The 17,653-nt window shown below is 38.1% G+C and overlaps 1 protein-coding gene across 1 annotated transcript; it reads left to right on the top strand.

Moving 5' to 3' along the window:
- The first annotated feature begins 8,577 nt into the window (after positions 1-8,577).
- Positions 8,578-13,439, top strand: LOC102661960 (protein MAIN-LIKE 1-like). Its single transcript, XM_006575839.1, has 5 exons — positions 8,578-8,639; positions 12,065-12,326; positions 12,440-12,832; positions 12,935-13,021; positions 13,203-13,439. Exons 1-5 carry the CDS (start codon positions 8,578-8,580, stop codon positions 13,437-13,439), a joined length of 1,041 nt encoding a protein of 346 aa, XP_006575902.1.
- Positions 13,440-17,653: the final 4,214 nt, after the last annotated feature.

Raw genomic sequence — 17,653 nt, 5'->3', positions numbered from 1 at the left:
CACAACCAGCACCGACAAAAATCGCACAGCACAAGCACCAAAACGGAGAAAACGCACCAGAACGGAGAAAACATGCACCAGAGTGGAGGAAACCAGGAGAGAGAAAGTAACTTATTTGTTGTGTGATTGCTCTTTTTATTTTCTTTCTTTTGTTTAACACACAACTTATTTATTGTGTGTGTTGATGCTTTATCTTTTTCTTTGCATCCCAATCAGTTCCACTCCCCCAAATTTGGGGTAAATTTTCCTTGAACCATATGCTCTCCTAGAATCTAAACAAGGTATCTGGAGATAATCATTTAGGTTCAGGGTTCAATTATTGATAAAATCATTCAGCTCACAAAGGGTGTAAATGATACAATTATAATTCAAGGTAAGCTTTTTGGTCAAATGGCTTGTATATACACAATCATGGCCTTCATCATGTCCTCATTTATACATTTCATTCTAAAATTCAGAGATGGATGCAAAGATTATTACTCACAGCTAGTCGTTCACTCACAGTTTAAGATCACACTCTCACCGATTTTGGTTCAAGTTTTTCTTTCTCAATCAATCTGTCTACTGACTAACAATTCTAATTGCAAGTTCACATTCTTGTTTTTTCTTTGTCTAAAATACACCCTTGCTCAAACTCATGAAAAGAAACACAAACTCAATCACAATCATGCATTCAATTCAAAATCAAATCATACACCAATTTTCATAAAAAGATAAAAGTGTTTCATTGCATAATCATCAAAATCAAGTGAAACTGTTCCATATGCTTTAGAATGAGCAAATCAACTACCCATAAACAAAACTAGCAGTGTATATAAACATAAAAGAAATACTGTACTGAAACTATAATCATAATAATAATAATCAAAAAGCATCATCAGGAATTTAGAATTCCTGTGACTGGTCCTATGTATCTTGTGTCTGAACATCCTCTTCATCTGTCAGATGAAGTATTGGAGTAGTTGGAGGAGAAGTGTCTAGAGTCAGGACCAGTGTGGTCGGGTCCTCAGGTATCTCTAGGATAGGTCTATTGTATGCTGAGGTGAAGGTAGGTCCTCCACTGGTGCAGAAGGCTCTAAAGTGGCCTCAAGAGATCTCTCAGGAGTGGCAGCAACTACCTGTCTCACCTGCCTCTTCCCCTACAACAAATGGCTTTGGAATGGTGGCCTCAGATGGCTCATCCTCCATATGCTGTGGTACCTGGGCTGAAGGAATGGATCCTGGAGGCGCCACCACCTATAAACTCTGCAATAAAATGATCTGTCCCTTATGAATGCTCTGAAGCATGGCTTCAAAGCGCTGAGAATTTGTCTGAGCTGGGACAGAAGGAGCTGCTGAAGTGGATGCTAGAGTAGGAGCTGCAGATATGGAAGGAAGCTCAGCTGATCTTGCCCTTGCCCTCCTAGCCCCTCAGATAGAAACTATTAGATCCTCAGGATTCCAACAGTTCTTCCTGATGTAGGCCAAGTTAATAACTGGGCTCAGGCATTCAAAAGTAAGGCTGTCAGAGACAACCCCTTTGGCTCTACATATGGCGGTGATCAGAGTAGGAAACCCAAGTCTAGAAGTGTTAGACTGGGCTATAAAAGTCATCTGGCCAGAAATAAGAGCTCCTATGTTCATGTCCATGCGAGAGACTAGGCCAAAGATCATCCTAGCTCTGTCCACTGTCAGATTAGAGGTATGTGATGTGGGGGCCAGGTTGGAGTATGAGAGAACACTCCACACCTGGGCTAAAGTAGTCAAATCTTTCCTGAGAATCCTCCTAGGATGGCCCTCAGCGTTCAAAATGAACCCTCGGCCCGGTATGCATAAGATAGCCTCAATCTCTCTGTAATCTGTGGGAAGATAAAATGTTTTACTCTGACCAAAACATCTTCAATTACTCCATATGGCTTGGTAATGGAGCAGTCAGCTAATTGTAAAGTCATTCGAGTGGGCATTATTTCCAACTCTCCCAATCTTCTACACATGGAGAGTGGCATCAAATTGATACTGGCTCCCAGGTCAATAAGAGCTTTTCCCACATTGACTTCTCCAATTGAACAAGGAATCGTTACACTCCCAGGATCTTTATGCTTGGGTGGAAGGATCCTCTGGATCACAACACTACAATTTCCTTCCACTATAATGTTTTCCTGATGAATGTATTTGTGCTTCCATGTTAACATATCTTTCAAAAATTTAGAGTAGAGTGGCATCTGCTGCAAAGCTTCTCCGAAGGGCATGGTTATTTCCAGTTTCCTGAAAATATCTAAAAATCTCGCCAGATGACGATCTTTTTCTTTCTTGGAAGGTACCACAGGATACGGTACTTCCACACCTTCATCCACAACTTTTTAACTCCTACTCTTCTTTGCAGTCATATTATTTTTTTTCTTCTTTTTCATTTTTTTCATTTTCTATTTCTTTTTCTTTTTCTTGGTCCTTTAATTATTTATTCTTGACCATTATTTGTTCCTCTTTTTCTTGATTACTTTCACCTCTCACCTCATTTTTCTTGTCATCAGTACTTTTCTTGTTAGCAGTTTTCTTCTTATGCACAACACTATCATCATCCTTAACTTCCACAAACCTTTTACTCCTTGTCATCACAGTTTTGCATTCCTCCTTGGGATTCTGTTCCGTATTTGCCACAAAACTATTGGATGACTTGTCAGCTATCTGCTTGGCCAGTTGTCCCACCTGGACTTCAAGGTTCTTCAATGCTGACTCAATGCTTTTATGATTTGACATTGTTACCTGCATAAACTGAGTCAAGGTCTCCTCCAGCTAAGTAGTTCTTTGGAATATGTTAGGTCCTCGTTGAATTGGCCTGTTTGGAGGCCCACTCTGGTCTTTGTTGAACTGATTGCCAAGGTGTGTCCTCCACTGTCCTTGTTGATTATATGGACCCTACTGGAAGCCTGAAAATCCTCCTTGAGTATACCCTTGTCGCTGTTGATTTCCCATATAATGAATTTCTTAAGTGTTTTCTTCAGTGGGAGTACATTGGCCTGTTTCATGAGCCTCACCACAGATGGTACAACATGTAACCTGCAAAATAGAAGAGTGTGTAGGTTAACCCATAGACAACTTAGTTGGCAGCTTACCGAGTGTTTCTATTAAAATCCAAAGTTGCTTAGAAAGCAACTTGTTCTGTGCCAATAAAGCGTCATGTGATGATAGCTCTAACAAGCTTTTCTTCGTGGGTTGATGGGTTCTGTCATCGTAGAATGGCATGATCACTGGCTGACATGTTCTCAATTAGCTCAGTTGCTTCTTCTGGGGTCTTCAGTTTTATCTTTCTCACTGTAGAAGCATCTAACAGTTGCTTGGTTTGTGGTCCCAGCCCATCTATAAACATATTCAATTGGATTGGCTCAGAAAACCCATGAGTGAGAGTTCTTCTCAACAAGCCTTTGAACCTCTCCAATGCTTCACTCAGAGATTCATCAGGAAACTGATGAAATACAGAGATTGCAGCTTTCCCTTCCGCAGTCTTGGACTCTAGGAAGTATTTCTTTAGGAACTTTTCAACAACTTCTTCCCAGGTTTTCAGACTGTTACCCTTGAATGAGTGGAGCCACCTCTTGGCTTCTCTTGCCAATGAGAATGAGAAAAGGCTGAGCCTAATAGCTTCGTTTGGTACACCGACAATCTTATCAGTGTTGCATATTTCAATGAATGATGCCAAGTGTGCATAGGGGTCTTCATTAGGTAATCCTTGAAATAAGTTTCCCTGTATTAAATGAATTAAGAAATGTGGGTAGTTGATGTTGTTAGCTTGCACTTCAGGACATGCAATGCTGGTGAAAAATTATGGTGTTGAACTACTTGAGTAATCTTCAAGGGTAATCCTCTGGTCATGCTCTTCTGCCATGGTAATGACTTCAGGTAATTGAGTTTTGGATTCCCTTGATGATGGTGAATCAGGTGATAATAAGTCAGAGAAATGAGTCTCCTCCTCAAGTATGGATGCAACTGTTGTAACTTGCAGAAGTTTCCTTCTCCTCTTGGCCTTGTTCCTTCCCGATGTAGCTTCAATTTCTAAGTCCAGAGGAGCTAAATTGCTTATGGGAGATCTATGCATATACAATACTAACAGAACAACGGTTATCCAGGTAAACAGAAAAAGACAAATAGAATTTATGAATGAATATTCACAAAAACAATCAAAGAATAAAAAATGAAGAATAGACACCTGAAAACAAGCTAACTTCCCAAATAAAAAGAAGTTCCCCAACAACGGCGCCAAAAACTTGTTTGGCTTCCGGCAAGTGCACCGGATCGCATAAGTAGTATAAAACGGTAAGAACCGAGTATCGAACACTCGGGGAACTTGTGTTATTTGGTAAGCTATTTCACCAAATAGGCGCCTATTGTGTAAAAGTAAGTGTGAATATGAACAAGTGTATAAACTATTTGTGCAAAAAGAAAGAAAAATCACGCGAGAGAAATTATGTGTAAAAACAAGTAGATTCCTAATAGGTGCCTGATGCTAAAAAGATATTCTCTATCTAACAATGCTCATGTGTTCTTATGGTGTCTCCTGAAATACTAAACCCCGATTCCTCATGATAGTTTAGCCTAATCCTGATCAAGCATCATTCGCAGATTCCTCTTGTAAGACTTAACTCAACCAGGACTCCATTAAGACACACATACTCAACTAACTTATCGCACCCTGATTTCTCGTGAAAGCACGACAACTCAACCCTGCACTATCAAGGACTTTAGAGTCAGACCAGTTTCCACTGTTGAATGACCCTAACAAAGCATGCATCTACGTGATCAAGGTAAAGGCATACTGGAATGAAAAGCAGATAGCACAGAGAACACATAAAACATCATTAAATAGATAAACATATATTTACATTAGGTACCTACAGGGAAGATCGAACAGAGGATTTAGCTTTCCACACCAGGAAGCCTTCTTAACAATAAAGAGAAGAACAAGATGAAAGATTGCAAAAATGCAAGTGGTGAGGATGTCTCCTTCACCTCTAGGATCTCACAATCACTCACAAACTCATCTCAAGCTCTCAAACCGGCTCCTGCTTCGAGTTCTGGTCTCTGCAGATCTTCACATAGCAAAATCTCTCAAAACACTCTGGAACTTGGACCTTTGTCTCTCTAAAAACCCTAGACATGCAAAGCTCTGAATCCCAGTCCATACTCTCTTCACAAAATCTGATTTTAGGCTTAAATAGGTGGCCTTGTTCGTGCTCGTGCGCTTAGCGCACGTATGGACCGCTTAGCGCATGTTAGTGATTTTTGGCTTAGCGCACCTTTCTCGCTTAGCGGATGAACTAAAGTGGTACACTTAGAGAGATGAAGCGGTGCGCTTAGCGAACTTGTAAAGCTCATTTTCTTCTGGATTCTTCCTCGCGCCTAGCCCAGGAATGTTGCGCTTAGCGAATGCTTGCTAAGCCAGCAGATTGGCTTAGCGAGAAGGTGAAAACAACCCTTTCAAAGCTTACTTATTTAACCTGAAATTATGAGGAAATGATTATTAAACACACAAAATGGAAATATAAGTATTTATTACCTATACTTAACAAAAAATACTTATAACATTACAAAATAACCATACATTGGGAGAGTTTGATACAATTTATACAAGTTTTATACACAAAAGTTAGTCGTTTTCACCGACTAACATGCAGCATGCTCGCTTAGCGAGGTCATCGCGTTTTCCAGAAAAACGCAAAAAACACAGTTCGTTTTCTTGCATTTTTTGAGCCTCTAAATGGCAAATCAAACATGCAAACCAACCAAAATGACTTCTATAGTACAAACATATATAAAGTCCTAATCTTTAACTACTTCTAAAAAAACATTAAAACCTTAAAAATCTAAAGCTAAATCTAAGGTTTTCTACCCTAAAGTTCAACAAAGTAAAAGAGAAAAGGAAGTAAGGAACTTACTTGTATCATTGATGCTTTGTGATTGGAAGTAAACAATGCAAAAAGAAAGCACAGATGCAAGGTGCACAAATTTTTTTGGAGAGAGAGAATGTAGAGAAAGAGTTTGCGAAATCTGGCAATTGTGAGTGTAACTGCCGTTACACTCACTTAAGCAGTTTTCGACCTTCTCGCTTAGCGGATCGCTGTGCTAAGCGAGCCAGAGAGACGTTTGCTTTCTCAATGAGGCTCGCTTAGTGGATCTGCACGCTTAGCCGACATTTGAAATTCAAAATCATTTTTTTATAGCACAAAGGGCTTGGCTTAGCGCGTGGATAAGACCGCTTAGCGAGTTTTGCAGATCAAAAAACCTGCAACTCTCGCTAAGCTGGGTTCTGGGTTGGCTTAGCTAAAATGATGCATCTTGAGTACAAAGGAGAAAGCGCTTAGTGGAAAAGGAATCGCTTAGCGCTTACATTGCCGCAAGCATTTGAGCTTAGCTGCCATGAGTGGCGCTTAGCTCCATGAAACCCAGTTTAGGCTGCAAGGAATTCAGCTTAGCGGCAACTAGTCGCGCTTAGCCAAAGAATACAATACGCTTAGCAATCAGGCCGTCGCTTAGCCAAATTCAGATTGAATTGAAATTGGCTTAGCTCAGCCTTGGCCAGCTTAGCGGACCAAATCGGCCTAAGATGCAAGGGTTGAACGCTAAGCGCTTAAGACTCGCGGCTTAGCACATGACCAACGATGCGTTTAGTGCGGGGCTTGCGCTTAGCGAAAGGACTATTTTTCAAAAAATATTTTCTAAGTTATTTTTCAGTCCCTTTCTCAAGAAATTGAAACCCTTATATCTAACATTCAAGGATAAGCTGATATACTCCAATGTACAGATTATAAAGCAAGTTCCACATGATATAATGCATGAAAAAGATAACAAAAATTAAAACTGGGTTGTCTCCCAGGAAGGGCTTCTTTAAGGTCATTAGCTAGACGCTTTTACCTCAATGGGTGATACCATGTTTTGGTTCTTACCTCCAGAACCTCTTGACCCACTTCCATTACCTGTAAGCAAACATTTTGTTCTGGAGCATGCTTGTCTTCAACAAACAAATCAAAATCAATTTTCTGATCTTCAAAACATCTCCAGCTTCTTTCTACCCATATCAACTATGCAGCTTGTAGTTAACATGAATGGCCTTCCCAATACTACAGGAATGCCAGTATCTTCACAGATATCCTTACCACAAAGTATGCCGGGAAGATAAAATGCTTCACTCTGACCAACACATCTTCAATTACTCCATATGGTCTGGTAATGGATCGGTCAACAAGTTGTAAAGTCATCTTAGTGGGCATGATCTCCAACTCTCCCAACCTTCTGCACATGGAGAGTGGCATTAAATTAATACTGGCTCCCTGATCAATAAGAGCCTTTCCCACAGTGACTTCTCCAATTTAACAAGGAATAGTTACACTCCCAAGGTCTTTATGCTTGGGTGGAAGGATCTTTTGAATCACATCACTACAATTTCCTTCCATTACAATGTTTTCCTGGTGAATATACTTATGTTTCCTTGTTAACATTTCCTTCAAGAACTTGGAGTAGAGTGGCATCTGCTGTAAAGCTTCTCTGAAGGGCATGGTTATTTCCAGTTTCCTGAAAATATCTAAAAATCTCGCCAAATGACGGTCCTTCTCCTTCTTGGAAGGTACCACAGGATATGGTACTTACATACCTTTGTTCACAGCTTTATCACTTCTACTCTTCTCTTTATTCTCATTTTTTTCATCTTCTTCAATTTTTTTATTTCCTTTTTCTTTTTCTACTTCTTTTTATTTTTCTTGATCATTAAATTCTTTTTTCTTGACCATTATTTGTTTCTCTTTTTCCTGATTGCTTTCACCTCTCACATCATTTTTCTTGCCATCAGTACCTTTCTTTTCAGCAGCTTTCTTCTTGTGCACAACAGTCTCCTCGTCCTCAGCCTCCACAAACCTCTTACTCCTTGTCATCACAGCTTTGCATTCCTCCTTAGGATTCTTCTCTATATTTGCCACAAAACTGTTGGATGACTTGTCAGCTATCTGCTTGGCCAGTTGTCCCACTTGGACCTCAAGGTTCTTCAGTGTTGACTCAGTGCTTTTATGATTTGACATCGTTACGTGCATAAACTGAGTCAAAGTCTCCTCTAACTTAGTAGTCCTCTGAAAGATGTAAGGCCCTTGTTGGATTGGCCTGTTCGAAGGTCCACCCTGGTCTTTGTTGAACTAATTGCTAGGGTGTGACCTCCACTGTCCTTGTTGATTATACGGACCTAGAAGCCTGAAAAGCCTCCTTGAGTATACCCTTGTCGCTGTTGATTTCCCATATAATGAATTTCTTGAGTGTTTTCTTCAATGGGAATACATTGGCCTGTTTCATGAGCCTTACCACAAATGGAACAACCTGTAACCTACAAAACAGAAGAATGTGTAGGTTGACCAATAGATAGTTTAGCTGGCAACTTACCAAGTGTTTCTGTTAAAATCTCAAGTTGCTTAGAAAGAAACTTATTCTGAGTCGAATAGCTTCATTTGGCACACCAACAATCTTAAAAGTGTTGCATATTTCAATGAACATTGCCAAATGTGCATAGGGGTCTTCATTAGATAATCCTTGGAATAAATTCCTTTGTATTAAATGAATTAAACAATGCGGGTAGTTGATGTTGTGAGCTTGCACTTTAGGATGTGCAATGCTAGTAAAGAATTGCGGTACTGAGCTGCTTGAATAATCCTCAAGGGTGATCCTCTGGTGTTGCTCGTTTGCCATGATAGTGGTTTCAGGCAATTGAGTAGCGGATTCCCTTGATGATGGTGAACCAGGTGATAATGAATCAGAAAAATGAGTTTGTTCCTCAAGAATGGATGCAATTGTTCTGTCTTGCAGAAGTTTCCTTCTCCTCTTGGCCCTGTTCCTTCTCAACGTAGCTTCAATTTCTAAGTCCAGAGGAACTAAATTTCCTGTGGGAGATCTATGCATATAAAATACTAACAAAAACAACGGTTATCCAATTCAATAAGAGAATAAAAATATGAATTGAGAATAAATATTCACAGATAATCAAAGAATAACGAATAAAGAATAGACACCTAAAAATGAACTAACTTTCCAAATAAAAAGAAGTTCCCTAGCAACAGCGCCAAGAACTTGTTCGCTTCTGGCAAGTGCACTGGATCGTACAAGTAGTATAAAACGGTAATAACCGAGTATCAAACTCGCGGGGAACTTGTGTTACTTGGTAAAGCTATTTCAGTGAATAGGTGTCTAGTGTGAAAAGAGATATGTTTACTATGAACATGTGTGTAACCTAACTATTAAAAGGAAAATCACGTGAGTAATGATGTGTAAAGACAAATAGGCGACACGTTGGTCTTCCTAATAGGTGCCTGATGTGAAAAGGATATTCTCTACTTAACAATGCTTATACATTCTATGGTGTCTCCTGAAATGCTAAACCCCGATTCCTCATGATAGTCTAGCCTAATCCTGATCAAGCATCATTCACAGATTCCTCTTGTTGGACTAAACTCGACCAAAACTGCATTAAGACAAACATACAACAACTAGGTTATCGTTCCCCGATCCCTCGTGATAGTACGACAAACTAGCCCTGTCCTATCACGTTCTAAGAATCAGACCAGTTTCCACTGTTGAATGACCCTAACAAAGCATGCATCTACGTGATTAAGGTAAAAGCATACTAGAATGAAATACTGATAGCACAGAGAACACACAAAACATTATTAGATAGATAAAAAGATATTTACATCAAGTACCTACAAGGAAGATCTAACAGAGGATTTATCTTTCCATAACTAGGAAGCTTCCTTTACAACAAAGAGAAGAGAAAGATGAAAGATTGCATAAATACAAGTAGTGGGGATGTCTCCTCCACCTCTAAGACGTCACAATCACTCACAAACTCATCTCAAGCTCTCAGGACAACTTCCTCTTCAAGCTCTGGTCTCTGCAGATCTTCACACAACAAAATCTCTCAAACTCTCTGGAACTTGGACCTTTCTCTCTCTGGAACTCTCTAGACATGTATAAGTTTCAAGAAAAGGCCAAACTCCCTTCCAAAATTTGATTTCAGGCTTAAATAGGGGGCTTTGTTCGTGCTCGTGCGCTTAGCGCAATTTTGAACCGCTTAGCGCGAATTAGTGAATTTTGGCTTAGTGCGTGCTTTTCTCGCTCAGTGGATGGACTCAAGCGGTGTGCTTAGTGAGATGACCAAGGAGTGTTGCGCTCAGCAGATGGCTCGCTAAGCCGACAGGTTGGCTTAGCGAGAGGGTGAAAATCAGCACTATACAAACTCGCCTAATTAACCTGAAATTGAGAGAAAATGATTATTAAACACACAAAATGGAAGTACTAAGTATTTATTAACTATCTTTACCCAAAAGTAATTACAATACTACAAAAATAGTGTTGGATCAAGTGGCCTCAGAATAATTAAGAAGGGGGGGTTGAATTAATTATTAATGTATCTTGACTAATTAAAAATTTAACCTTCTTAATGTTACTAGATTCAATTAGGCTTTACTACTAAGTTGTGAGGATGTAAAGAACAAAGACAATAACTTAGTCAAAAGTAAAGCGGAAATAAAAGAACACAGTGGAAATTAAAGTGTGTAGGGAAGAAGAAGACAAACACAAGATTTATACCGGTTCGGCCACAACCTGTGCCGATGTCCAGTCCCCAAGCAACCAACCGGTTCTTGAGATTTCTTTCAACCTTGTAAAAATCCTTTACAAGCCAAAGATCCTCAAGGGATGTACCCTCCCTTGTTCTCTTTGAATAACCAAGTGGATGAACCCTCTCTTGTTCTCAGTATAACAACCCCTAAGTAGATGTACCCTCTACTTGTACCACAAAGGATGTACCCTCCAATGTGTTGGGACAAAGAATTCTCAGGCGGTTAGTCCATTGAATCTTTGTAAGGGGAAACAAAAGATATCTCAGGCGGTTAGTCATTTGAGATCTTTTGTTTAAGGGGAAAGGAAGAATCAAAAAAATTTTCAGGCGGTTAGTCCTTTGAATTCTCTTGGAAAGAGAGAAGAGAGACACAAAAGAATTCAGGCGGTTAGTCCTTCTATTCTTTTGGCAAAGGGAGAAGTGAATGAAGAAGAATAACACAAGTTTTTGATCAAAGAACTTTTCTTGAAAGAGAAAGTATTGAAGAAAAACTTTTAGAAAGATGAAGAGAAATGAATCAGAAAGTTCTGTAGAAAACGTTGAAAAGATGTTGTGAAATTCATGCCATGGTCACATATTTATAATCTCTTGATGACTCAAGTTAAAGTTTGTGACTCTTGGCAATTTATTTAAAACTAGTCACCTTTTAAAAATTGTGACTCTTTTGAAAACTAGTCATTTAAAAAGTTGTGACTTTTAAAAAAATCTTCAGAAACAAGTCACTTGAAGAATTATGACTTTTGGCAATTTATTTTTCGAAATCAGTCACTGGTAATCGATTACCAACAAGGTGTAATTGATTACACATCAACAGATGTGACTCTTCATGTTTAAATTTTGAAAATCAAAACGTTTAGAAACTCTGGTAATTGATTACAGGTATTGTGTAATCAATTACACAAGTTTAAAATGATTTGAAAAGTTTTATCAGTAGTTGTGACTCTTGAAATTTGAAATCTAACGTTTTAAAACATTGGTAACCGATTACATGATTATGGTAATCTATTACAGCTTTGTAAATCAGTTTTGAAAACAATGCTGGCTACTGGTAATCGATTACTACCTTCTGGTAATCGATTACTAGAGAGTAAAACTCTTTGGTAATGATTTTGTGAAAACTTCTTGTGCTACTCAATGTTTTGAAAAACTTTTTTAGTACTTATCTTGATTGAGTCTTCTCTTGATTCTTGAATCTTGAGTCTTGAATCTTGATGTTGATTGTTCTTGAATCTTGATTCTTGAAACTTGAAACTTGATTCTTGAATCTTGAATCTTGAATCTTTTAGAATTTGCTTAACTTTTGATTCTTTGGCATCATCTAAATAATCTTGGAAGGCATTGCTTCCAAAAATAGCCATAAATTCAAAGAGTTTGATACAATTTATACAAGTTTTATATACAAAAGTTAGTCGTATTCATCGTCTAACAATCCGCACGCAGGCAGAGAGTGGCTATCACAGCTGAGCACGATGAGCCAGTGGTCCTTGTGATAGAGGCTGTTGGAGCTTTGGTTGAGGCTGTCGTATATGCGGATGAGCCGATGGTAGGAGGTGATGTACATGACACTAGGGCAGACACTCCTACAAACATAGGCGCACAGGCTGCTGAGGATGAGCCTGAGGGATTTCTGGGTGGTCCGAGCGACCTATCCATGCTGACCGAGTATGCGGATCATGTTGCAGACAGTGTATGGACGAGAGAGGTATTTATAATATTGAATTTTAGTTAGTTGTTAATTATACTTTATGATTGAAAATTGTTTTCCTTTATAAGATGATGTTAACGAATTATGTGTTCCTTTAAACTTCAATTCAGGAGCGGCCTGAGTTGAAGCTATCCTCTCATGGGAGGAAGGTGCATAGTTTAGGTAGGCCTGTCCCTGCCATTGAGGGGCTAGTTGTTGGGACAGGACTAAGTCCTCTGATCATGTGTTTGGTAGACACTGGCGATCGGGGACTTTTGTCTTTGTTTGTCGAGCGGTGGCACCGGGAGACGTCTAGTTTCCATCTCCCTATGGGAGAGGTGATGATCACGCTGGACAACATCTCATCTCTTCTGCATCTGCCCGTGGTTGGTGACTTGCATGCCTTTCAGCCCTTGCATGTGGATGATGCGGTACAGATGCTGGTGGACTTATTGATGGTCTTTGTAGAGGCTGCCAGGGCTGAGACAGGGCAATGTCATGGACCATACATACGCCTGCAATGGGTACGTGATATCTATGAGCACCGATGCCAGGCAGGTCATTGGACAGCTGCAGCTCGCGTGTATCTTCTTCATCTTCTGGGTTGCACTCTGTTTGCTAACAAGAGTGCAACCAATGTTCATGTTGTGTTTTTGGAGGCCCTTCGTGACCTTAGTCAGACCGGGAGGTACGCTTGGGGAGTAGCTGTGCTGGTGCATATGTACGACCACCTAAACGATGCTTCTATCAGCAGCAACCAACAGCTTGGCGGTTACATCACACTGCTGTAGGTAACAAACATGTTTTTCATTCATTGAGGTTTACCAATGTTTAACTTTAAATTTTGTTAGACTTTCATTATTAATATTTATGATTTTCATGTTACCTTTGTAGTGCTGGATATACGAGCACTTTCCCTCAGTTGCGGAGTCCACTGCTGATCCGGACTATGACGAGGATTCACCGCGTGCCTGTAGGTGCATTGCTACGAAGAAGATTCCAGATGTTTGTTGGATCCCATATGGGGAGCACCGACTGGTTTGGGACTTCCATATGATTTCATGTTATTCCAATCTCTTGCGTTGGGGGCCTGTTGCTGTGTATTACCGACCAGAGAGGGTCATGCGGTAGTTTGGATACACCCAGACCATTCCTGCTCCGCTTGTTGATTCATGTTAGACAAGTAGCCTCAGATATCTTAAGAAGGGGGGGGGGTTGAATTAAGATATTACAAACTATTTCCCCAATTAAAATTCTATTTCACTTTCTATTCAAGTTACAAATTCCCTTAATAATGAACTTCTTAAATATTGATTCAAATAGAACAATCTGAATATAAATATAAAACAATAATAAATAAAAGAGTTTAAGGGAAGAGAATGTGCAAACTCAGATTTATACTGGTTCGGCCACACCCTTGTGCCTACGTCCAGTCCCCAAGCAACCCGCTTGAGAGTTCCACTATCTTGTAAAATCCTTTTACAAGTTCTAAACACACAAGGACAATCCTTCCTTTGTTTTTAGAATTCTTTTACAACAAGAGACCCTCGGTCTCTTAATCCCTTAGAGAATCAGAAAGAGAAGAAGAATGAATCTCTCTTGAAAGAGATAGATTTTACAATCTGAGCACTCAAATGATTCCTTAATGAATTGCAAGTGGATTGGCCAAGGAATTCTTAAGAGGATAAAACGATTTTGCTCTTTGAGAGAATAAAAACTTGTTGTTCTTAAAAACTCTGAGCAAATTCATGTTATAAGTCACATATATATAGACCATTGGTGGTCATGTAAAAATCTTTTGAGAAGTTGTGACTCTTAGAAACATTTTTCTGAAAATCTTGTCTGGTAATTGATTACAGGATTTGTGTAATCGATTACAGCTTTTTAAATTTGAATTAAAACGTTTATTAACTACTGGTAATCGATTACCAATATTGTGTAATCGATTAGACAGGCTAAAATTTGAATTCAAATATTTAGTAGCTATTGTAAAGCATTTTTTGCCACTGGTAATCGATTACATCCTCTGGTAATCGATTACCAGAGAGTAAATCTTTTGAAAAACACTTTTTAACTTAAATTACTTGGCCAAACCTTTTGCTATATCAATTAGGAATTCCCTTCCTAAAATAATAGTGATCATCTTGATGTTGTGGCTTGTATTCTTGAATCATTGTCTTGAATTTAAACTTGAAAAGCCCATTTGCATCATTTGCATCAAATCATCATGATCATCATCAAAACACCAAAGGCATTTTCTTCTACAATTCATGGGTGTCGTATGATGATATACATGATAGATGGATGCACTATTCGGATCATATGGTTGCAGCAGGTGAGGTGTGCGTTGTGCCGGGTCAATGTACCAGCGACTACATAGAATGGTTCTTCCGCATTTCGCATCCTTTCATGACACCAGGCCAGGCATCAGATCCTCTGCCAGATGGTCATGCTCCGTAGCCCCGAGTGGTCCCTCAGGTCCCATAGACAGATATCCCTCACGTGCTAGAGCCAGGAGCACCCTTGACATCTGCAAGGCCCGCTGTGGACGAGCCTAGACTTGCAGTGGTAAGTAATACTAATAATTTACGTCATTTACGTCAATATTTTCATAATAATTTGTCTAATCTGTTTGTTTTGTATTTAACATGAAGTTTGCTATGGGATTGTTGAGAGGTTGGAGCGCCATCTAAGCCTAGGGGTGGTCACACTAGGCTCATCAATACATGAGGTGATCGAAGAATGCCTCAGGATGGCTAGGAGTGTCACATAGGACCACCTAGTATATGTTAGGTCTCGACGCAGGCGGCGTACGGATCAGGCATAGTTTATTTACATATTTTATATAGATATTCGATGTATATACAATTATTGTACTTGAACCCATTTCATTACTCATTAGTAATGTTGGTTTTATTTATTTCCATTAGTAATGTTAGTTTTATTTATTTCCATTGATTGTGTATTCCGTTTGCCTAATCTAGCTTAATGGATGATATTAGGATTGTGATCAACTCGCTGCCTGTTAAATAATTTTTTGAAAAGTGTGTTTTCAAAAATGTTTTAAAATTTAATTATTGCTATACTAGGTATAATTATAGGATTGTGATTAACTCGCTGCCTATTAAATATGTTTTTTTAAATATGCAAGGGCTCGACAAAATAAATTAATAACAAATCAAACTAATGATAGGCTCATCAATTGAAACAGTCAAAATTAAGCTCAACTAGCTTATAATTAGTTTTTTCATGTTAATTAAAAAAAACACTTCTTTCCCAAAATATAGCCTCAAACAATTAGTTGGTTCTCATAAAAATTACCCCTAATTCTATTAAGGTTTAATTATATTTTTAGTCACTGAAACAAAACAAAAACATTTATTTAGTCTGCAAAAAAAATTTTATAATTTTATTTTGTCAAATTAATTTTTTTTTTAGTTTCTCTCCTCAAATAAAAATCCGTATTTATATTTTATAATTTTATAATTAGGCGTAACATTTATATTTTATTTTAAGAGACTAAAAAATAAAACTTTCTAATTTGAGAGACTAAAAAATAAAAGCTTCTCATTTGAAGCATTATACATCATATTAAATTATTAATTGACTCATATAATTTATTTATTTTCTTGATTTCCATATTTTGCATCAGAGTTAAATATACTTTGTTAAATATTTTTAATTAGTTCAACATTAAATTATTTTTAATTGATGTCAAAATATATTTTAATTAAATTTAATTTTATAGTAGTTTCTTTTAAAAAAATGAACTACTCGAGTTTAAATTTAATAGAGAACGACAACTCATCTTCCATTTCCAGAAAAAAGAACGATTATGCGATACATGAATTCAAACAGCACATTAACTTGAACATAGTCGAACGAAATTAAATTTGCATCAAATACTACAACTAACTCATGTTATTTTGCAACAAGGACAAAATTGATTACCTGTATATGTGAAAGGTTGCCGGTAGTAAATTTCATCCAAAAATTGCTTGTTGGTTAGCTTAAGGGTATTGTGTATTCTAGTTTTTAACGTTTGAAAATCACAACAGTTAGGTACTCGAATGGGAACTGGAGTGGAAGCTTGAAAGGAAACACCACTGTCGTTGTGAATAATGGATCCATTTGGAAAACTAAAACCTAATGTGGAGTTCACAATTGTCTGACTGCTTGTCTCTCCCAAGAATGCCATAGTTTTTTGTAAGAGTTGGGTTACGACTGAAACTTGTGGTTTTTTACAGTGTTAGGTTGTGTCATATATATAGATGAGTTTTAATATAAGTGCTGCATTTTTTAAAGATTAAAAATATGCATGCACATGCTTTCTGTATGTGTTGTCAACTACACCAATGACGTGACACGCTTTATCTTGCATCAGATCTGCATGTGCAGTCATGCTATGCAAGGTCCTTTCACGTGCTTTATGTTTAGGGGTGAGAATAGGCCAGACCAGCCTACAGGGGCCTATGATCTGGCCTATATAAAGCCTGGCCTGAATTGGACTATTTAATTAAAAGGTTAGGCTCAGGCTTTTTTAAAAGCCTATTAAATTAAATAGACCAGGTCTAGGCTTATTAAAAAGCCTTATAAGCCTGATAGGCCGGCCTATATATATACTTATATTATTTTTTGGGTACCAATATATAATATTATTTTTTGGATACAATTAATTTATTTTTGAAACTATCAGACTTTGATTACACATTACTGCTCCATAACTTCTATTCCTATAATCAATGACTTTAATTGCAATTTAGGTGTGAGTCATGTGCCCTTTTATATTCCTCATTATTTTGATTGACTTTCCTTTTTCTTTAACTTTCCTATTACATTCCTACTCCATAAATTATTAAATATTTATTGTGAAGAAGGCTTTTAAAAAGGCTATCAGGCCAGGCCAAACTTTTAAAAAGGTCTGGTCGAGCCAAAATAAAAACCTTTGATAGGCTATAGGCCAGGCTCAAGCCTCAAAGATTCATCGTAGACTAAGCTCAGGCCTTTCAAAGCCTGGCCTGGCCTATTCCCACCCCTATTTATGTTAATGCAGACAACAATTTATCATACACGTTTTTTCACAACGTGTTGTCAACTCAGACAACGATATATCATACATGCTTTTTTAGAATTAATTAATAATTTTGTTGTGAACGTAACAAATATACAAAGACACATAAATGTGAATATCCAATTCAAAACGATCAGTCATTATAAATTACATGTTCAATCATCATTTATGTCAACATAGTCTCTCTTGAACATCACAAAGCTCTTGAAATGCTGCATTCTGCTAATATATGGATTTGGCCATGGCTTCGCCTGAGGATGACAATTGCTAGACC

Source organism: Glycine max, chromosome 2 (genome assembly GCF_000004515.6).
Source record: "Glycine max cultivar Williams 82 chromosome 2, Glycine_max_v4.0, whole genome shotgun sequence".
Classification (NCBI taxonomy): domain Eukaryota; kingdom Viridiplantae; phylum Streptophyta; class Magnoliopsida; order Fabales; family Fabaceae; genus Glycine; species Glycine max.
The sequence above is the reverse complement of the archived record's forward strand: the minus strand, read 5'-3'. Positions and strand labels throughout refer to the sequence as shown.